Below are 23,636 nucleotides of genomic sequence, written 5' to 3'. Positions count from 1 at the left end.
GTCACTCAGTCATATCTGACTCTTTACGACCCCATGAACTGCAGCATGCCAGGCCTCCCTATCAATCCCCAACTCCCGGAGTTTATTCGAACTCATGTCCATTGAGTTCGTGATGCCATCCAACCATCTCATCCTCTGTAATCCCCTTTTCCTCCTGCCTTCAATCTTTCCCAGCATCAGGGTCTTTTCAAATGAGGCAGCTCTTCACATCAGATGGCCAAAGTATTGGAGTTTCAGCTTCAGCATCAGTCCTCCATGAATACTCAGGACTGATTTCTTCAGAATGGACTGGTTGGATCTCCTTGCAGTCCAAGGGACTCTCAAGAGTCTTCTCCAGCACCACAGTTCAAAAGCATCAATTCTTCGGCCCTCAGGTTTCTTTATAGTCCAACTCTCACATCTATACATGACTACTGGAAAAACCATAGCCTTGACTAGATAGACCTTCGTTGACAAAGTAATGTCTCTGCTTTTTAATATGCTGTCTAGGTTGGTCATAACTTTTCTCCCAAGGAGCAAGTATCTTTTAATTTCATGGCTGCAGTCACTATCTGCAGTGATTTTGGAGCCTCCAAAAATAAAGTCTGTCATTGTTTCCACTTTTTCCCTGTTTTCACCGTTTCTTTGGGTTTATTTAGCCTCTGTGTTGTGACCAGCAGGGGTCGCTCACATTGTGTTTACCAGGGCTATTTTTGGCTCATTTATAGTGAACTAAGGAAAAGTTTGATTTGTGTAATGACAAATTATTAAAAATTAAGAGTAGATTTTCTTGGTTATTTATTTGGCATTCAACTCACGTAAAGTCCAATTAAATTATTTGCTTTTGTTGTTAAGTTGCTAAGATATTTCCAACTTGTGACCCCATGGACTAGAGCACTCCAGGCTTCCCTGTCCTTAACTGTCTCCCGGAGTTTGCTCAAACTCATGTCCATTGAGTCAGTGATGTCATTCAGCCATCTCATCTTGTCACCTCCTTCTCCTCCTGCCTTCAGTCTTTCCCAGCATCAAGGGTCTTTTCCAATGAGTTGGCTGTATTAGTTGGCCAGAATACTGGAGCTTCAGGATTAGTCTCTCCAATGAATTCAGGGTTGATTTCCTTTAGGATTGACTGGTTTGATCTCCTTGCTGTCCAGGGGACTATCAGGGTCTTTTCCAGCACTGCAGTTCAAAAGCATCAATTCTTTGGTGTTGAGCCTTCTTTGTGGTCCTATGCTGACACCTGTACATGACTACTGGAAAAACCATAGCTCTGACTATGCAGACTTTTGTCAGCAAAGTGATCTCTCTGCTTTTTAATATGCTCTCTAGGTTTGTCATAGCTTTCTTCCAAGGAGCAAGCATCTTTTAATTTCATGGCTGTAGTTGCATCAACTGTTTGCCATGAAGTTATGGGATGGGATGCCATGACTGTAGTTTTTTGAATGTTGAGTTTTAAACCAGCTTTTTCACACTCCTCTTGCACGCTCCTCAAGAGGCTGTTTAGCTCTTCACTGTCTGCCATTAAACTGGTATCATCTGCATATCTGAGGTTGTTGATATTTCATCCTCAGTGTTAGATTCCGGCTTGATTGAGCCTGGAATTGGATTGAGTGCTTCATCCAGCCTGGCATTTCACATGATGTACACTATATATAAGTTAAATAAGCAGGGTGACAATATATAGCCTTGACATGCTCCTTTCCCCATTTTGAACCAGTCCATTGTTCCATGTCCAGTTCTAACTTGTTTCTTGACCTGCATACAGATTTCTCAGGAAGCAGGTAAGGTGGTCTGGTATTCCCCTCTCTTTAAGAATTTTCAACAGTTTGTTGTGATCCACACAGTCAAAGGCTTTGATGTAGTCAGTGAAGCAGATGTTTTTCTAGAATTCCCTTTTTCTGTGATCCACTGGATTTAGGCAATTTGATCACTGGTTCTGCTGCCTTTTCTAAATTCAGCTTGTACATACGGAGGTTTTCAGTTCACATACTGTTGAAGCTTAGCCTGAAGGATTTTGAGCATTACCTTGCTAGCATGTGAAATGAGTGAAATTATATGCTGATTTGAACATTCTTTGGCATTGCTCTTCTTTGGGATTGGAGTGAAACTGACCTTTTCCAGTCCTGTGGCCATTACTGTTTTCCAAATATGCTGGCATGTTGAGTGCAGCATTTTAACAGCATCATCTCTTAGGATTTTAAATAGCTCATCTGGAATTCCATCACTTATACTAGCTTTGTTTGTAGTAATGCTTCCTCAGGCCCACTCAACCAATTATAGTTTATATTTTCTAATAGAAGCCAACATTAATTATCTCACTTTGTGGTTTTCTTTCTTGACTTTGAAGTGCTAAAATGGAATGTTTAAATTTCAGAGAAAATTGTTCTTCCGTTTGTTGCATGTATCTATTCCCTACTGTATTGCATCTGTAATATTTGTTACCACCTCATGTTCTATATGGGCTTCCCAGGTGGTGCAGTGGCAAAGAATTCGCCTGCCAGACAGGAGAAACAGGAGATGTGGGTTCAATCCCTGGATCAGGAAGATCCTCTGGAGTAGGAAATGGCAACTGACTCCAGTATTCTTTCCTGGATAATTGCATGGACAGAAGAGCCTGGTGGGCTACAATCCATGCAGAGTAGTACACAGCCAAGTGACTAAGCACCATCCGGTGGCGCTAAGGGTAAATAATCCACCTGCCAATGCAGGAGAAGTAAGAAACAGAGGTTCTATCCCTGGGTGGGAAAGATCCCCTGGAGTAGGAAATGGCAGCCCACTTCAGTATTTTTGCCTGGAGAATCCCATGGGCAGAGGAGCCTGGTGGCTACAGTGCATAGGGTCGCAAAGAATCAGACACTACTGAATCAACTCACCTTGCACACATGTTCTACATAATTTATTTTTCATTTGTAACCTTCTCGTACCAGCCTCAGAACAAGAGCCTCATAATGATAGGGCATTTTGTTCACCACTGTATCCTTGTGGTTCAGTTGCTAGATTGTGTCTGATTCTTTGAGACTGTATCCTTAGCAATTGGAAAAGTGCCTGATACAAAAAAAGGATCTCAATTCATATACTATAAATATAGAACCTACATGTATTATATATAGGAGCTCAATTAATATTGAATGAATGATAGAAAATATATTTTTAACAATATCTTCCCACATTATGTAAATACAAATAATGTTTAAATTATAGCATTTAAAGAAACACTGCAATGTTCTTGCCTAGAGAATCCCAGGGACGGGGGAGCCTGGTGGGCTGCTGTCTATGGGGTCACACAGAGTCGGACACGACTAAAGTGACATAGCAGCAGCAGCAGCAGCAATGCAGATCTTTAAGTGAAAGTTGCTCACTAGTATCTGACTCTGACCCTGTGGACTACAGTCCATGGAATTCTCTAGGCCAGAATACTGGAGTGGGTAGCCTTTCCCTTCTCCGGGGGATCTTCCCAACCTAGGGATCAAACCCAGGTCTCCCACATTGCAGGCAGATTCTTTACCAACTGAGCCACAGGGGAAGCCCAAGAATACTGGAGTGGATAAATGGCATCCCACTCCAGTACTCTTGCCTGGAAACTCCCATGGACGGATGAGCCTGGTAGGCTGCAGTCCATGGGGTTGCGAAGAGTCGGACAGGACTGAGTGACTTCACTTTCAGTTTTCACTTTCATGCATTGGAGAAGGAAATGGCAACCCACCCCAGTGTACTTGCCTGGAGAATCCCAGCGACGGCGGAGCCCGATAGGCTGCCGTCTGTGGGGATGCACACAGTCAGACACGGCTGAAGCGACTTAGCAGCAGCAGTCTATCCCTACTCCAGCAGATCTTCCCTACCCAGGAATCGAACCTGGGTCTCCTGCATTGCAGGTGGATTCTTTACCAATTGAGCTATCAGGGAAGCTCTAAATCATTAAAGTGTCATTTTATTTTTGACCTAGTATTACCCAAGGAGAGAAAAAAACTTATTTTTGAGTCCCTAATATCTAGCAAAATGCCTAGTGTGCTGGACAGTGTCTATGTTGAATGAATAAATCAAATAAATGGTCTAGAACTTTAAAAATATAAACTGCTGATCAAAAGGTATTCTGTAGAAATATATTGGTAAGTTATAAAGTAGTGTACATAATGTGATAAGGGAATTTAAGTGGCTTTAAGGAAGAAGTCTTGAACTGAATGTTGAGATATTTGAGATTTGGATCATGTTTATACATAGTGATTCAAGGAATAAATATCAGAATGGAAAAGTCAATCCATTGATTCAATGGATATTTTTAAGCACTTAAAATTGGATACTGGATGCTTAAAAGAATAGAATATTTTAACTATCATCAGGAATAGATGATCTAGATAACAAGATGCAAGTAATTATTCTGTAAGATAGCATATGCTAGAACCATCGTTGTTACTTTCAGCCATTAAAAGACCCAAAATAACTGAGCAACTGGTTTCTTAAGTTATTTTACAACTTTTCAAGGATGAGGTGGTTATTTGAACTAGGCTTCAGATGGGAGTAATCTGAGGTGAATGAGGTTCATATTTCTTGATTATCTTTTTCCCCCTAACAGGAGCTGTATTTGATGAAAATACTAGAAAAATACTGGTTGTCCAAGATCGAAATAAAGTAAGTTGCTTCTTTATAGTTGCTTTCTAAATGTTTACTTCTATCTAGAGAAAAATAAAGTGTGGAAACTTTGATATGCTTAAAAAATATAGAAAGATATTTTTTATTTATTGCAGTCAGTATTTTTATTGACATATGGTTGATTTACAGTGTGTTAATTTCTGCTGTATAGCAGTGATTCAATTATACATATGTACACATTTCTTTTTTAATAGTCTATTCCATTAAGGTTTATCGATGGATATTGAGTATAGTTCCTTGTGCTATAAAGTAGAACCTAGTTGGTTTATTCATTCTATGTGTAAAAGCGTACATCTGCTAACCCCAAACTCCATCTCTCCCCCAACCTTCTCCCCCATGGCAACCACCAGTTTGTTCTGTATGTCCATGATTCTGTTTCAGTTTCATAGATCAGTTTGTATCATATTTTAGAATCCACATATAAATGGTATCATGTAATATTTATCTTTCTGACTTCACATAGTGTGATCATCTCTAGTTCCATTCATGTTGCTGCAAGTAGCATTATTTCATTCTTTCTTTTCCCAAAGATTATTTAATTTTTTGACTGTGGTGGGTCTTCATTGCTGCATGCAGGCTTTCTTCAGTTGTGCTGAGCAGGGGCTACTTTTCATTGTAGTGTGCAGCCTTCTCATTGAGGTGGCTTCTCTTGTTAGAGAGCACAGGGTCCAGGTGCTCAGGCTTCAGTAACTGTAGCATGTCGTAGCTTGCAGGCTCCAGAGTGCTGGCTCATTATTGTTCTTCATGGGCTCAGCAGCTCACCAGCATGTGGGACCCTTCTGTACCAGGGGTCAAACCAGTGTCCCTTGCATTGCAAGGCAGATTCTTAACCACTGGACAACCAGGGAAGCCCTGTCTTGTTCTTTTTTTGTGGACGGGTAGTATTCTATTATGTATATATATATGTACCACATCTTTTTACAGGTTTTTCTATTAAATGGTAGTTTTGGTGATACAGAATTCTATTATATTTTCTGTTGACCAATCATGATATAATGGTATTAAGTGAGCAATAGTTACATAATCACAACAGTAAAATATTTTGATCAGTTTCACAGTCAATAGCCAGACAAAAAATAAAAGATAATTACAATTGCAGGCCATAATGGGAACATGATTAATCTAACAATAAAATAATTACATACAGTTTGGGGGGGGGTCAAGCAGAGTGATGTGGTAAGTGAAAGTGCATACATGCACATATTTTCATCTACCCAGCCAGTGTATGTCTTTTGTTTGATACATTTAATCCATTTACCTTAAGGTAATTATTGATATGTATGATCCTATTACCATTTTCTTAATTGTTTTGGGTTTATTTTCTGTTTATTTTCTGTATTTCTGTTTATTTTCCTTCTCTTCTGTTTACTGCCTAGAAAGTTCCTTTAACATTTATTGTAAAGCTGGTTTGGTGGTGCTGAATTCTCTTAACTTTGGGTCAGGAAGACCCCCTGGAGAAGGAAATGGCAATCCGCTCCAGCACTCTTGCCTGGAACATCCCATGGACGGAGGAGCCTGATAGGCTGATAGACAACTTTACTTGTCTGGAAAGCTTGATTTCTCCATCAAATCTAAATGAGAGTCTTGAATTCTTTTTCTGGAAGGTTGCCTATCTCCACTTCATTTACTTGTTTTGGGGGGGGTTTATCTTGTCCCTTCCTCTGGGACGTAACTTTCTGCTTTTTCATCCTTATTAACTTTCTTTAATGTGGTTTTTGTTTTAGCCCCTGTGAACTGTGGTTCTTCTGTCTTGCTCTGGTGGGCAGGGCCTTGCTCTGCAAATCTTTAATCCGATTAACTGCCGATGGGTGGGGTTGTGCTCCCTCCCTGTTAGTTGTTTGGCCTGAGGACACCCAGCCCTGGGGTCTAAGGGCTCTGCTTTTGCTATTGTTCAGTTGCCCAGTTCTGTCCGACTCTTTGCCACCCCATGAACTGCAGCGGGCCAGGCCTCCCTGTCCCACACCATCTCCCAGAGTTTGCCCAAATTCATGTCCGTTGCATCAGTGGTGCCATCCAGCCATCTCATTCTCTGACACCTTCTTCTGCCCTCAATCTTTCCCAGCATCCAGGGTCTTTTCCAGTGAGTCGACTGTTCACATCAGGTGACCAAAATATTGTAGCTTCAGCATCAGTCCTTCCAATGAATATTCAGCGTTGATTTCCTTTAAGACAGACTGGTTTGATCTTGCTGTCCAGGGGACTCTAAAGAGTCTTCTCCAGCACCACAGTTCAAAGGCATCAATTATTCTGCACTCTGCCTTCTCTATGCTCCAACTCTCACAATTATATGTGATCATTGGAAAGACCATAACCTTAACTATATGGACCTTTGTTAGCAAAGTGATGTCTTTGCTTTTCAACACAAGGCTTGTCTAGGCTTGTCATACCTTTCATGCCAAGAAGCACTTGTCTTCTGATTTCATGACTGCAGTCCCCATCCACGGTGATTTTAGAGCCCAAGAAGAGGACATCAGTTACTTCTTCCATCTTTTCCCCTTCTATTTGCCATGAAGTGATGCGACTGAATGCCATGATCTTAGTTTTTTTATTATTTACTTTTAAGCCAGCTTTTTCACTCTCCTGCTTCACCCTCATTGAGAGCTTCTATAGTTCCTCTTTGCTTTCTGCTGTTAAGAGTCGTATCATCTGCATACATGAGGTTGTGATGTTTCTCCTGCCACTCTTGATTCTACGTTGTAACTCATCCAGCCTGGCATTTTTCATGATGTGCTCTGTGTATATGTTAAATAAACAGAGTAACAACAGACAGCCTTGTCGTACTCCTTTCTCAATCCTGAACTAGCCAGTTGTTCCATACAGGGTTCTAACTGATGCTTCTTGGCTTGCATACATGTTTCGCAGGAGACAGGTAAGAGGTCTAGTATTCCCATCTCTTTAGGATTTTTCCACAGTTTATTATGATCCACACAGTGCAAAGCTTTAGTGTAGTTAATGAAACAGGTAGATGTTTTTCTGGGAATTCCTTTGCTTTCTCTATGATCCAGCAAATGTTGGCAATTTGATCTCTGGTTCCTCTGCCTTTTCTAAACCCAGCTTGGATATCTGGAAGTTCTTGGTTCATGTAATGCTGAAGCATACCATGCAAAATTTTAAGCATGATCTTAAATGGCAACCCACTCCAGTATTCTTGGCCTTGAAAATCCTATGGACAGAAGAGCTTGGCAGGTTACAGTCCATGGGGTTGCAGAGAATCAGACATGACTGAGCAATTTGACTTTGCCTTACTTTACTAGCGTGGGAAATGAGTGCAATTGTCCAGTGGTTTGAACATTCTTTATTACTGTCCTTCTTGGGATTGGGATGAGGATTGGCCTTTTCCAGGCCTATAGCCATTGGTAGGTCTTCCAGATTTGTGGACATGTTGAATGCAGCACTTTGATAGCATTATCTTTGGGGGTTTTAAATAGCTCTCCTGGAATTCCATCACATCCATTACTAACTTTATTGACAGCGGTGCTTTTTAAGGGCCACTTGACTTCACACTCCAGAATATCTAGCTCTGGGTGAGTAACCATACCATCGTGGTTATCTGGTTAATTTTTGTACAGTTCTTTATATATTCTTTCGGCTTCATTTAATCTCTTCAGCTTCTACTAGGTCGCTATTGTTTCTGTCCTTTATTGTGCCCATCTTTAGATGAATTGTTCTCGATATTTCCAATTTTCCTGAAGCTCTAGTCTTTCCCATTCTGTTGTTTTCCTGTATTTCTTTGCATCATTCATTGAAGAAGGCCTTCTTGTCTCTCCTTGCTATTCTCTGCATTTAGCTGGATGTACCTTTCCCTTTCTCCTTTTCTTTTCACTTTTCCTCTTCAGATAACCACTTTGCCTTCTTGTTAGGGTAGGTTTGTTCACTGCCTTCTGTACTATATTACAGACCTCTGTCCATAGTTCTTCAGGCATGCTTTTTACTGGATCTAATCCCTTGAATCTATTCATTACTTCTGCTGCATATTCATAGGGGATTTAAGTTGTACCTGGCTAGCCTGGTGCTTTTCCCCACTTTCTATAGTTTAAGTCTGAATGTTGCTTTGAGAAGCTGATCTGAGCCACAGTCAGCTCCAGGTCTTGATTTTGCTGACTCTAAAGAGCTTCTCCATCTTTGGCTACAAAGAATGTAATCAATTTGATTTCGGTACTGACCCTTTGGTGATGTCCATTTGTAGTTTGCTATGACCAGTGCATTCTCTTGGCAGAATTCAGTTAGCCTTTGCCCTGCTTCATTTTGTGCTCCAAGACCAAATTTCCCTGTTACTCCTGGTGTCTTGACTTCCTACTTTTGCATTCCAATCCCCAGTGATGAATAGAACGTTTTTTTGTGTGTTAGTTCTAGGAGATCTTGTAGGTCTTCAGGGAACTGATCAACTTCAGCTTCTTTGGCACTGGTGGTAGGGGCATAGACTTGAATTACTGTAATGTTGAATGGCTTGCCTTGGAAACAAACCCAGGTCATTCTATGGTTTTTGAGGTTGCACCGAAGGATGGCATTTCGGATTCTTCTGTTGATTATGAGGACTGCTCCATTTCTTCTAAGGGATTCTTGCCCACAGTAGTAGATAAAATGGTCCTCTGAATTAACTTCGTCCATTCCCGTCCATTTTAGTTCATGGATTCCTAAGATGTCTGTGTTTACTCTAGCCATCTCCTGCTTGACCATGTCTAATTTACCTTGATTCATGGACCTAATATTCCAGGTTCCTACACAATACTGTTCTTTGCAACATCAAATTTTACTTTCATCACCAGACACATCCACAACTGACATCATTTCCACTTTGGCCAAGCCACTTCATTCTTTCTGGGGCTATTAGTAGATGTCCTCTGCTCTTTCCCAGTAGCATATTGGACACCTTCTGGCCTGGGGGACTAATCCTTTAGTATCATATCTTTTTGTCTTTTTATACAGTTCATGAGGTTCTCACGGCAAGTATACTGGGATGATTTGCCATTCCCTCCTCCAGTGGATCATGTTTTGTTAGGACTCTCCACTGTGACCCATCTGTCTTGGGTGGCCCTACATGGCATGGCTTATAGCTTCATTGAGTTACACAAGCCCCTTTGCCACAACAAGGCAGTGATCTGTGAAGGGCTCTGTAGTAGGGTTAATGGTGACCCCCAGGAGGGCTTACGCAAAGGGGGACCTTTCATGACTACTACTGCCAGTGCTCCAGTCCCAGTGATGAGCCCCTGCCAACCCACACCTCCACAGGAGACCCTCCAACACTAGCAGGGGTTTTGGTCAGTATCCTGTGGAGTCACTGCTCCTTTCCTCTGGGTCCTGGTGCAGGCAAGATTTTGTTTGTGCCCTGCAAGACTCGAGTCCTTGTTTCCCCCAGTCCTGTGGAAGTCCTGTAATCAAATCCCACTGGCCTTCAAGGTCAGATCCCCTGGAGATTCCCAGTCCCTTTTTCAGATCCCCAGGCTGGGAACCCTGAGGTGGGGTTCAGAACCTGTACAACAGTGGGAGAACTTCTTTGGTATAATTCTCCAGTTTGTGGATCACCCACCTGGTAGTCATGGGACTTTATTTTATTGTGATTGTGCCCCTCCTACTGTCTCTCTTCAGCTTCTTCTTTGTCTTGGATGTGGGATATCTTTTGATGGGTTCCAGTATCCTCCTTTCAATGGTTGTTCAACAGCTAGCTGCGATTTTGGTGTTCTCACAGGAGAAGATGAGCACCCATCCTTCTATTCTGCCATCTTAAACTGGAACTACCACATTTTTATTTGCTCATCTGTGGAAGGTATTTAGGTTGTTTCCATGACTAGGCTATTGTAAGTAATGCTGCTGTGAACATAAACATGCAAGTATCTTTTTGAATTTGCATTTTGCTGGATCACATGGTAATTCTATTGTTAGTTTTTTGAGGAACTTCCATTCTGTTTTCCATAGTGGCTCTACCAACTTATATTCCCAGCAATAGAGTAGAAAGGTCCCCTTTTCTCCACATCTCCTCCTGCATTTGTTATTTATATGGAGTTTTTAGTGGTGGCTATTTTGATTGGTATGAAATGGTACCTCATTGTAGTTTTAATCTGCACTTCTCTAGTAACTAGCACTGTTGAGCATCTTTTCATGTGCTTACTAGATGTCTGTATTTCTTCTCTGGAGAAATATCTATTTAGGTGTTAGGTCCCTTTTTCAATTGGGTTGTTGATTTTGTGTTACTGAGTTGTACGAGTTGTTATATTTTGGAAATTAAGCCCTTGTAGGTCTCATCATTTTCAAATATTTTCTCCCATTCTGTAGATTGTCTTTTCATTTTGTTTATGGTTTTTCCTTTGCTCTGCAAAAGCGTCTGAGTTTCATTAGGTTCCATTTGTTTATTTTCTTTTCGTTTTCATTACGAGGTGGGTTAAAAAAGATCTTGCTGTGATTTGTGTCACAGTGTTCTGCCTGTGTTTTCCCTTAAGAGGTTTATAGTATCTGGCCTTATACTTAAGTCTTTAATCCATTTTGAGCTTATTTTTCTGTGTGGTGTCATGGAGTATTCTAATTTCATTCTTCTACATGTAGCTGTCCAGTTTTCTGGGAACCACTGTCTTTTCTCCATTGTACATTCTTGCCTCCTTTATCATAGAGTATGTGTATGTGTGCTTAGTCGTGTCCAAGTCTTTGCAACCCCATGGAATGTAGCCCGCCAGACTCCTCTGTCCATGTCATTTTCAAGGCAAGATTACTGGAGAGGGTTGCCATTTGCTATTCCAGGCCATATTATGACCCAGGGATCAAACCCATGTCTCTTGCATCTCCTGCATTGACGGCTGTATTCTTTACCACTGCACCATGGGGGAAGCCCTTGTCATAATTAGGTGAACCTAAGTGTGTGGGTTTATCTCTGGACATTCTGTCCTGTTCCATTGACCTATATTTCTATTACTATGTCAGTCCCATACTGTTTTTAAATACTGATGTTAAATTGGATTGTTTACTTAATTTCTCTTTCCAGTCTTTCATTGTTAGCGTATAGAAAGGCAACAGGTTTCAGTGTATTCATTTTGTATCCTGAAATTTTAATACTGAACTCATTGGTGAGCTCTAATAGTTTTCCAGTACCATTTTTAAGATTTTTCTGTGTATCATGTCATCTGCAATCAGTGATAATTTTACTTCTTATTTCCAATTGAGATCCCTGTTAATTTTTTTTCTTCTCTGATTGCTGTAGTAGGACTTCATAAACTGTGTTGAATTATAGTGGTGAGAGTACACATCCTTGATGTTTCTGATCTTAGAGAAAATGTTTTCAGCTTTTTACTGTTGAGTATGATGTTAGCTGTGGGTTTGTCATATATTTCCTATATGCTGAGGTAGGTTCCTTCTGTGCCTACTTTCTGGAGTTTTGTTTTTTGTGTGTTTTTTTTTTCCATAAATGGGTGTTTAAGTTTTCTTCAAAAGCTTTTCTGCGTCTATTGAGATGATCATATATTTTTATTCTTCAATTTGTTAATGTGATATATCACACTGATTAATTTGTAGATAATGACAAAATCTTGTATCCTTGAAATACCACTTGATCATGATGTATGATCCTTTTAATATATTATAAAACTCAGATAGCTGGTATTATGTTGAGGATTTTTGTGTCTTTATTCATCAGTGATATTGACCTGTAATTTTCTTTTTTTGTGATATCATCTGATTTTGGTATCAGAGCTCATAGAATGAGTTTGGGAATGTTCCTTCCTCTGCAATTTTGGGGAATAATTTCAAAAGAGTAGGTGTTAACTCTTCTCTAAATGTTTGATAGAATTAGCCTGTGAAGCCTTCGGGTCCTGGACCTTTGTTTGTTGGGAGGTTTCTAATCACAGTTTCAATATTTATGAACAGTTTGTTTGTATTTTGTGTTTCTTCCTGCTCAGTTTTGGAAAATTATACCTAAGTGTTTTTCATTTCTTCTAGAATGTCTGTTTTATTGGTATATATTTGCTTGTAGTAGTCTTTTATAATCCTTTGTATTTTTATGGTGTCTGTTGTAACTTGTTCTTTTTCATTTCTGTTATTATTGATTTGAGCCATTTCCCCTTTTTTCTTGATGAGTCTGGCTAAAGATTTATCAATTTAGTTAACTTTTCAAAGAACCAGGCTTTAGTTTCATTGATCTTTGCTGTTTTCTTCGTCTCTATTTCATTTATTTCTGCTCTGATCTTTATGATTTCTTTTCTTCTCCTTTCTTTAGGTTTTATTTTTTCTTCTTTAGTTGATTTAAGTATAAGGCTAGGTTGTGAATTTGAGACTTTTTCTTGTTTCCGGAAGTAAGATTGTATTGCTGTAAACTTCCCTCTTAGGACTACTTTTGCTGCATCCCATAGGTTTTGGATCATCATTTTTGTTTTTATTTATCTCTAGGCATTTTTTTATTGCTTCTTTGATTTCTTCAGTGATCCTTTAGTTATTTAATAGCACACTGTTAAGCCTCCATGTGTTTCTTGTTTATAGTTTTTCCTGTACTTGATTTCTGACCTCATTGTGGTTGGAAAAGATACTTGATTTGGTTTCAAGTTTCGTAAATTTACTGAGTCTTGCTTTTTGGTCCAAGATATCTATCCTGGAGAGCATTGTATGTGCCCTTGAGAAGCATATATATTTGCTGCTTTTGAATGGAATGCTCTATAAGTATCAGTTAAGGCCATCAGGAATAATATGTCATTTAAGGCCTGTGTTTCCCTGTTGATTTTCTGTCTGGATGATCTTTCCATTGATGAAAATGGGCTGTTAAAGTCCCCCACTATTGTATTACTGTTGATGTCTTTTATGGCTATTGATATTTGCCTTGTATATTGAGGTGGTCCTATGTTTGGGACATATATTTATGATATACCTTCTTGGATTGATCCCTTTATCATTATGTACCATCTTTCTTTATCTTTTGTAATAGACTTTATTTTAAACTATTTTGTCACTTAGCAGTGAATTTGAGATTTTTCTTATTTCCAGGGGTAAGATTGTATTGCTATAAATGTCCCTCTTAGAACTGTTTTTGTTTTGCTTAGAACTCTTTGGCTCTCTTTAAATTCCATTTGCATGGAGTGGCAGTACAGAGTGTGATACAATTTTTTTAAACTTTTTTTTTTTAAAACTATGTTGATTTAAAATATTGTTAGTTTCAGGTGTTAGTTGAATGCAAATATTAAGCAAAGAATATTTCAGAATATTGAGCAGAGTCCTTCTGCTAAATAGTAAATCCTTGTTGCTTATCTATTTCATGTGTAGTGTTTTGTGTCTATTAATCCCATACTCCTAGTTTATCACTCCCAATAATGTTTCCTTTTAGTAACTTTGTTACATGAATCTGTTTCTGTTTTGTATATATAGATTCATGTCTATTATTTTTTAGATTCCACTGACAGTTATTATCTTATATTAGTCTTTCTCTGACTCACTTAACTAAGTATTCTTTAGATCCATCTATGGTACAGTTAGAACTGGACATGGAACAACAGACTGGTGCCAAATAGGAAAAGGAGTCCGTCAAGGCTGTATATTGTCACCCTGCTTATTTAACTTCTATGCAGAGTACGTCATGAGAAACGCTGGACTGGAAGAAATAGAAGCTGGAATCAAGATTGCCGGGAGAACTCTCAATAACCTCAGATATGCAGATGGCACCACCCTTATGGCAGAAAGTGAAGAGGAACTAAAAAGCCTCTTGATGAAAGTGAAAGAGGAGAGTGAAAAAGTTGGCTTAAAGCTCAACATTCAGAAAACGAAGATTATGGCATCCGGTCCCATCACTTCATGGGAAATAGATGGGGAAACAGTGGAAACAGTGTCAGACTTTATTTTGGGGAGCTCCAAAATCACTGCAGATGGTGACTGCAGCCATGAAATTAAAAGACGCTTACTCCTCGGAAGAAAAGTTATGACCAACCTAGATAGTATATTCAAAAGCAGAGACATTACTTTGCCGACTAAGGTCCGTCTAGTCAAGGCTGTGGCTTTTCCAGTAGTCATGTACGGATGTGAGAGTTGGACTGTGAAGAAGGCTGAGCGCCAAAGAATTGATGCTTTTGAACTGTGGTGTTGGAGAAGACTCTCGAGAGTCCCTTGGACTGCAAGGAGATCCAACCAGTCCATTCTGAAGGAGATCAGCCCTGGGATTTCTTTGGAAGGAATGATGCTAAAGCTGAAACTCCAGTACTTTGGCCACCTCATGTGAAGAGTTGACTCATTGGAAAAGACTCTGATGCTGGGAGGGATTGGGGGCAGGAGGAGAAGGGGACGACCAAGGACGAGATGGCTGGATGGCATCACTGACTCGATGGACGTGAGTCTGAGTGAACTCTGGGAGTTGATGATTTACAGGGAGGCCTGGCATGCTGCGATTCATGGAGTCACAAAAAGTCGGACACGACTGAGCGACTGAACTGAACTGAACTGATGTTGCTTCACATGGCAATATTTCATTCCCCTTTATGTCTGAGTAATATTCCATTGTAAATATATACCACAGCTTCTTAAGTCAGTGGTTTGTTTCTGAGAACATGGATTGTTTCTGTGCCTTGGTTTTTGTGAATAGTAGTGCTGTGAACATTGTTGGATATGTATCTTTTTGAATTAGAGTTTATGTCTTTCTGGATATGTACCCAAGCTTTGTGCAGTGGCACTGTTGTAGCCACTGAGGTTTATCCAAGGTATGATTATTGCTAATTGGATATATAATCAGGAGTAGGATTATTGGATCATGTGGTTGTTCTATTTTCAGTTTTTTAAGGTACCTCCATATTTTTTCCCATAGTGGCTGCATCAGTTTACATTTCCACTAGCTGTGTAGAAGGGTTCCCTTTTCTCCACATTCTCTCCAACATTTATTGTTTGTAGACTTACTGCTGATGGCCATTCTAACCAGTATGAGGTGATACCTCACTGTAATTTTGATTTACATTTCTCTAAGAGTTAGTGATGTTGCCTGTTGACCATTTGTCTGTCTGGAGAAATGACTCATATCTTCTACCCATTTTTCGATTGGTTTGCTTTTTTGTTATTGAGTTGTATGAGATGTTCATATATTTTGCAAATCAAGCCCTTGTCAGTCATACCATTTGCAAATCTTTTCTCTCTGTCAGTATGTTCTCTTTCATTTTGTTTATGGATTCCTTTGCTGTTCTAAAGCTTTTACAAATTTGATTAAATCCTGTCTGTTTAATTTTGCTTTTTTATTTTTATTTATTTTCAACACCAAAAACCTTTTCTATTAGGGTATAGCTAATTAACAGTGTTATGCTTTCAGGTGAACAGTGAATAAATATACATATATCCATTCTCCCCGAAACTCCCCTCCCCTCCAGACTGCCACATAACATTGAGCAGAATTCCATGTGCTATACAATAGATCTTTGTTGGTTATCCGTTTTAAATATAGCAAATATAGCAGTATGTACTTGACCTTCCAGAGTCCCTAACTAACCCTTTCCCCTGGCAACCATAAGTTTGTTTTCTGTGATTCTCTTTCTGTCTTGTAAATAACTTCATTTCTGTCATTTCTTTTTAGATTCCACATATAAGGATGTCATATGATATTTATCCTGTGTCTGACTGCACCCGGTATGACACTCTCTAGGTCCATACATGTTGCTGCAAAGTGTCTTATTTCATTCTTTTTAATGGCTGAGTAATATTCCATTATATATATGTACCACATCTTTAGCCATTCCTCTGTCAGTGGACATTTAGGTTGCGTCCATGTCTTGGCTATTATAAACAGTGCTGCAGTGAACATGGGAGTGCATGTATCTTTGGGGACCATGTCTTTCTCTGGATATATGCCCAGGAGTGGGATTACAGGGTCATATGGTAGCTCGATTTCTCCTAGAGAAGGAAATGGCAACCCACTCCAGTATTCTTGCCTAGAGAATCCTGTGGACAGAGGAGCCTGGTAAGGTGCTGTCCATGGGGGTCACACAGAGTCAAACACAACTGAAGTGACTTAGCATTCATGCATGTGTTGGAGAAAGAAATGGCAACCCACTCCAGTATTCTTACCTGGAGAATTGCAGGGACAGAGGAGCCTGGTGGGCTGCCATCGATGGGGTCACACAGAGTTGGACACTTCTAAAGTGACTTAGCAGCGGCAGCAGCATACTGATCTCCATAGCGGCTGTACCAATTTACATTCCCACCAAAAGTGAGAGAGTTCCCTTCTCCATGTTCTCTCCAGCATTTGTGCTTTGTGATTTCTTGATGCTTGATGGTAGCCATTCTGACTGGTGTGAAGTGATATCTCATTATAGTTTTGACTTGCATTTCTCTAATAACTAACAGTGTTGCACATCTTTTCATGTGCCTATTGGCCATCTGTATGTCTTCTTTAGAGAAATGTCTGTTCAAGTCTTCTAAACAAAAAAGAACAGATTGTTTGTTTTGATTTTACTAAGCTGTTTATAAATTTTGGAGACTAATCCCTTATCAGTCACATCATTTGCAAATATTTTCTCCCAATCTGTGGTTGTCTTTTCATTTTGTTTATTGTTTCCTTTGCTGTGCAAAAGCTTTTGAGTTTAAGTAGCTCCCATTTGTTTATTTGTGCTTTTATTTCCATTATTCTGGGTGATGGATCAAAAAAAGATCTATTGCTATGATTTATATTAGAGAGTGTTCTACCTATGTTTTCCTCTAAGAGTTTTATAGTGCTCGGTCTCACATTTAGGTCTTTAATCCATTTTGAGCCTTTTTGTGTATGGAGTTAAAGAATGATCTAATTTCTATTTTTTTACACGTGGCCGTTCAGTTTTCCCAGCACCATTCGTTAAAGAGGCTGTCTTTCCAATTTTGTGTAACCTTGCCTCCCTTTGTCATAGATTAATTGACTATAGGTGTATATGCTTATTTCTCAATTTTCTGTCCTGTTTCATTTATCTCTATTTCTGTTTTGGGGCCAGTACCATACTGTTTTGATGACTGTCACTTTGTAGTTTAGTCTGAAGTCAGGGAACCTGATTCTTCCAGCTCCTTTTTTCAAGATTGCTTTGGCTATTCAGGATTTTTGTGTCTCCATACAAATTTGGAGGTTTTTTGTTCTAGTTCTGTGAAAAATGCCATTGGTAATTTGATAGGGATTACATTGAATCTGGATTGCCTTGGGTAGTATAGTCATTTTGACAGTACTGATTTGTCCAATACAAAAACTTTTCATCTGTTTATGTCTTCAGTGTCTTTCACCAGCATTTTATAATTTTGTCTTGGATAGGTTTATTCCTGTGTTTTTTATTCTTTATGATGCAATGGTAAATGGAATTGCTTCTTGAATTTCTTTTTCTGATCTTTTGTGGTTAGTATATAGAAATGCAACAGATTTCTGTGTATTAATTTTGTAACCTGCAACTTTACCAACTTCATTGAGTTCTACTAGTTTTCTGGTAGCTTTAGGATTTTTATGTATAGTATCATGTCAACTGCAAACAGTGACAGTTTAACTTTTTCTTTCCTAATTTGGATTCCTTTTCCTTTTTCTTCTCTGATACCTATAGCTAGGACTTCCAAAACTATGTTGAATAAAAGTGGTGAGAGTGGACATTCTTGTCTTGTTCCTGATCTTAGAGGAAACACTTTCAGCTTTTCACCACTGCATATGGTGATAGCTGTATGTTTGTCATATATCAGCCTTTATTATGTTGAGCTATGTACCCTCTACGCCCACTTTCTGGAGAGTTTTGATCATAAATGGGTGCAGAGTTTTTTCAAAAGCTTTTTCTGCATCTATTGAAATGGTATGGTTTTTATTCTTCAATTTGTTGATATGGTATATCACATTGATTGATTTGCAGATGTTGAAAAATCCTTGCATCCCTGGGATGAATCCCACTTGATCATAGTATATGATCTTTTTATTGTTGGATACAAATTGCTAGCATTTTGTTGCATTTTTATATCTATGTTCATCGGTGATATTGGCCTATAATTTTGCTTTGTCTGGTTTTGGTATCAGGGAGATGGTGACCTCATAAATTGAGCTGGGAAGTTTTCCTCCCTCTGCAACTTTTTGGAACAGTTTCAGAGGGATATGTGTTAACTCTTCTCTAAATGTTTGATAAAATTTGCCTGTGAAGCCATCAGGTCCTGGACGTTTGTTTGTTGGAAAGTTTTTAATCATGATTTCAATTTCAGTGCTTGTGATTAGTCTGTTGATATTTTCTCTTTCTTCTTGGTTTCTGTCTAGGGAGACTGTACCTTTCTGAGAATTTGTCCATTTCTTCCAGGTTGTCGTTTTACTGGCCTGCAGTTGTTCATTGTAGTCTCTTATAACCCTTGGTATTTCTATGGTCAGTTGTAACTTCTTTTTCATTCTTAATTTTACTGAGTCCTCTCTTTTCTTGATGAGTCTGGCCAAAGATTTATCAATTTTATGTTTTCAAAGAACCAACTTTTAGTTTCATTGATCTTTGTGATTGTTTTCTTTGTCACTATTTCCTTTATTTCTGCTCTGATCTTTATGGTTTCCTTCCTTCTACTAATTTTAGGTTTGGTTTGCTGTTCTTTTTCTAGTTGTTTTAGGTGTAAGGTTAGGTTGTTTATTGGAGATTTTTCTTGTTTCTTCAGGTAAGACTGTATTGTTATAAACTTCCCTTTTAGAACTGTTTTTGCTGCATCCCATAAATTTTGGACTATTGCTTTCATTTTCCTTTGCCTCTAGGCATTCTTTTATTTCTTCAGTGATTCAGTGGTTGTTCAGTGTCATATTGTTTAGGCGCTACATGTTTGTGTTTCTTAGAGGTTTTTTTTCTTGTAGTTTATTTCTAATCTCATGCCGTTGTGAGAAAAGATGCTTGATAAGGTTTTGATTTCAAATTTATCAGGGCTCACCTTGTGACCCAGCATGTGGTCAATCCTGGAGAATGTTCCATGTGCACTTGAGAAAAATATGTAGTCTGCTTTTGGATGGAATGCTCTATAAATATCAATTAAGGCCATTTTGTCTAAAGTATCATTTAAGGCCTGCGTTTCCTTATTGATTTTCTGTCTGGTTGATCTGTCCATTAATGCAAGTGGGGTATAAAAGTCCCCTACTATTATTGTGTTACTGTCAATTTCTCCCTTTATTAGTTTTGTCTTACATACTGAGGTGTTCTATGTGTATATGTATTTATAATTGTTACATCATCTTAGATTGAACACTTGGTCATTATCTATTGTCTTTCTTTGTCTCTTATAACAGCTTTGTTTTAAAGTCTATTTTGTCTGATAGGAGTATTGCTACTGCAGCTTTATTATGATTTCCAAATGTTTGAAATACCTTCTCCCATCCCCCTACTTTCAGTCAGTAAGTGTCTGTAGGTGTGAGGTGGGTCTCTTGCAGACAACATGTATATTGTTCTTGTTTTTATATCCACCCAGCCAGTCTATGTCTCTTGGTTGGTGCATTTTTTCTATTTACATTTAAGATAATTATTGATATGTATGGAGGAGCCTAGTGGGCTATAGTCCATGGGGTCGCTAAGAGTCAGACACGACTGAGTGACTTCACTTTCTCATGCATTGGAGAAGGAAATGGCAACCCACTCCAGTGTTCCAGCCTGGAAAATCCCAGGGACAGGGGAGCCTGGTGGGCTGCCATCCATGGGGTCGCACAGAGTCGGACACGACTGAAGGAACTTAGCAGCAGCAGCAGCAGCATGCTCCTATTACCATTTTCTTAGTTGTGTTTATTTTTTGTAGCTTTTTTTTCCCTCTGTATTTCCTGCCTAAAGAAGTTCCTTTAGCATTTGTTGTAAAACTGGTTTGGTGCTGAATTCTCTGACGTTTGGCTTGTCTGGAAAGCTTTTGATTTCTTCATCAAATCTGAAGGAGGGGATTTCTGGGTAGAATATTCTTGGTTATGGGTTCTTCTTTTTCATCACTTGCCATTCCTTTCTGGCCTGTAGAATTTCTGTTGAGAAATCAAGTGAAACCTTATGGGTTTTCCCTTGTATGTTATTTGTCTTTTTTCCCTTGTTACTGTTAATATTTTATCTTTGTCTTTAATTTTTATTAGTTTGATTACTGTGTATCTTGGTGTGTTCCTCCTTGGATTTATCCTGCCAGGGACTCTCTGTGCTTCCTGGACTGGGTTGACTATTTCCTTTCTCATGGTGGGGAAGTTTTCAGCTATTATTTCTTCAAATATTTTCTCAGGTCCTTTCTCTTTCTCTCACTCTCTTTTTTTTCTCTTTCTCTCCTTCTTTCTCTTTCTGGGACCCCTATAATGTGAATATTGATCGTATTTAATGTTGTTCCAGAGGTCTCTTAGGCTGTATTAATTTTTTCCATTATTTTTTCTATATTCTGTTTTGTGGCATTGATTTCCACCATTCTGTCCTCCAGGTCATTTATCCATTCTTCTGCCTCAGTTATTCATTCCTTCTAGTGTATTGTTCATCTCTGTTTGTTCTTTAGTTCTTCTACTGCTGCTGCTAAGTTGCTTCAGTCGTGTCCGACTCTGTGCGACCCCATAGACGGCAGCCCACCAGGCTCCCCCGTCCCTGGGATTCTCCAGGCAAGAACACTGGAGTGGGTTGCCATTTCCTTCTCCAATGCATGAAAGTAAAAAGTGAAAGTGAAGTCGCTCATTCATGTCCGACTCTTTGTTGCATCTTTTCCATTCTTTTTTCTGAGATCCTAGATTATCTTTACTATAATTATTCTCAATTCTTCTAGGTAGTTGCTTATCTCTTCATTTAGTTGTTTTTCTGGGGACTTATCTTGTTCCTTCATCCAGGACATAATTCTATTTCTTTTCATTTTGGTTAGCTTTTTGTGATTGTGGTATTAGTTCTAGCCTGCTGGGATTGTAGTTCTTATTTCTTCTGTTTTCCCTTTGGTGCAAGAGGATAAGAGGCTTATGTAAGCTTTTTGATGGGAGAGAAGACTGTGGGGAAAACTGGGTCTTGCTCTGGTGGGCAGGGCTGTGCTCAGTAAAACTTTAATCCAGTCATCTGCTGAGGGGTGGGGCTCCCTTCCTGTTAGTTGTTGGCATGAGGTAACCCAGTCCTAGAGTCTACAGACTCTATTGTAGGACTGTTGGCGACCTTCTGGAGAACTCGCGAATCTCCCAGGACTGCTGTTGCCGGTGCCCCTGTCCCCATAGTGCACCACTGCTGACCCATGCCTCTGGAGGACACCCTCAAACACTCATAGTAAGGTCTGGCTCAGTCTCCTTTTGGGTCTCCTTTTCTCTGTGTCCTGGTGTGGACAAGATTTTGTTTGTACCCTCCAAGAGTCTATATCCCCTAATCCTGTGGAATTTCTATAATCAAATCTCACTGGCCTTCAAAGTCAGATTCCCTGGAGATTCCCAGTCCCTTGGCCAGATCCCCAGGCTAGGAAGCTGGATGTGGGGTCTAGAACCTTCATACCTAGAACTTCTTTGATGTTATTGTTCTCCAGTTTGTGGTCCCCCATGTAGCATGTATAGAATTTGATTTTATTGTAATTGTGTCCCTCATACTGTTCCATTGTGGCTTCTCTTTTGTCCTTGATGTGAGGTATCTTTTTTGTTGGGTTCCATTGTCTTATCAATGGTGGTTCTACAGCTAGGTGCAATTTTGCTGCTCTGGCAGAAGATGAACATATGTCCTTCTTGAAACAATTTTGCTTTTATTTCTTTAGCCTTGGGATGCTTACTTAAGAAAATATTGCTAAGATTTATGTCAGAGAATGTTTTCCCTGTGTTATTTCTGAGAAGTTTTATGAAACTCCTCTTATTTTTTTTATTTTCATAAAAATCTTATGTTTATTTTCATGTATGGTGTGCGGGTATGTTCTAACATCACTAATCTACATGCTTTCCAGCTTTCCCAACACTACTTGCTAAAGACACTGTCTTTTCTACATTGTGTATTCTTTCCACTTTTGTCAAAGATTAATCTGCCATTTCTGAACTCGCTATTCTGTTACACTGATCAGTAAATCTGATTTTGTGCCATTACTGTGCTGTTTTGATTACTGTAGCTTTGTACTGTTGTCTAAAGTCTGAAAGGGATATGCCTTCAACTTTGTTCTTTTTCCTCAGGATTGCTTTGGCAATTCTAGGTCTTCTGTGGTTCCATATAAATGTGAGGGTTATTCTATTTCTGAGAAGAATATCATGGGTGATTTGATAGGGATCATGTTAAATCTTTGATTGCTTTTGGTATTGTGGCCTTTTGAACTGTGTTAATTCTTACAATCCAAGAGCATGGGTTACCTTCCATTTCCCTGGTTATCTTCAACTTCCTTTATAAGTTCTGTAATTCTCAGAGTTTAAATCTTTCACCTCCTTGGTTAGGTTTATTTCTAGGGTTTGGTTGTTTTTTTTTAATGTTATTTTAAATGAGATAGTACATTTGCTTTCTGACATTCCATTTTTATTTTAAAGAAATACAACCATTTTCTATATACTGATGTTATATCTCGCTACCTTGCTGAATTCATTTATCAGTTCTAATAGGTTTTTTTGTTCAGTTTCTCAAGAGAAAGAATATTTCTCTTAATTTAATTGAAGTATATTTGACTCATAATATTCTGTTAATTTCTATTGCACAGCAAAGTGACTGAATTATATGTAATTTTTTTTACTATTCTTTTACATTCTGATTTATTATAGGATATTGAACACAGTTCTCTGTGCCACACAGTAGAACCTTGCTGCTTATCCATTCCCAGTATTAAAGCCTACATCTGCTACCCCCAACCTCCCACTCCATCCTTTCCCTGTCCTTCTCACAGCCACCAGTCTGTTCTGTATCTGTGATTCTGTTTCACAGATAGATTCATTTCTATATTTTGGAATCCAGATATAAGTGAGGCCATGTGTTATTTTTCTTTCTCTTACTTGCTTCACATAGTATGATAATCTCTAGTTGCATCCATGTTGTTGCAGATGGCATTATTTCATTCTTGTTTATGGCTGAGTAGTAGTCTATTGTGTATATGTACCACATTTTTATCCATGCATCTGTGGATGACTATTTGGATTGCTGCCATGACTTTGCTATGTGACATAGGGGTGCATGTGTGTATCTTTTTGGGTGAGAGTTTTA

The 23,636-nt window shown here is 39.0% G+C and overlaps 1 protein-coding gene across 4 annotated transcripts in view; it reads left to right on the top strand.

Moving 5' to 3' along the window:
- Positions 1-23,636, top strand: part of NUDT6 (nudix hydrolase 6) — a 55,440-nt gene that overhangs the window by 8,646 nt on the left and 23,158 nt on the right. For all 4 annotated transcript variants that reach the window (XM_018061507.1, XM_018061508.1, XM_018061509.1 and 1 more), the window contains exon 3: positions 4,550-4,605. In XM_018061507.1, coding sequence (XP_017916996.1) covers positions 4,550-4,605 — 56 coding nt within the window. The remainder of the gene's footprint in view (positions 1-4,549; positions 4,606-23,636) is intronic.

Source organism: Capra hircus, chromosome 17, assembly GCF_001704415.2.
Source record: "Capra hircus breed San Clemente chromosome 17, ASM170441v1, whole genome shotgun sequence".
Classification (NCBI taxonomy): Eukaryota; Metazoa; Chordata; class Mammalia; order Artiodactyla; family Bovidae; genus Capra; species Capra hircus.
This window is presented reverse-complemented; position numbering and strand designations above follow the sequence as displayed.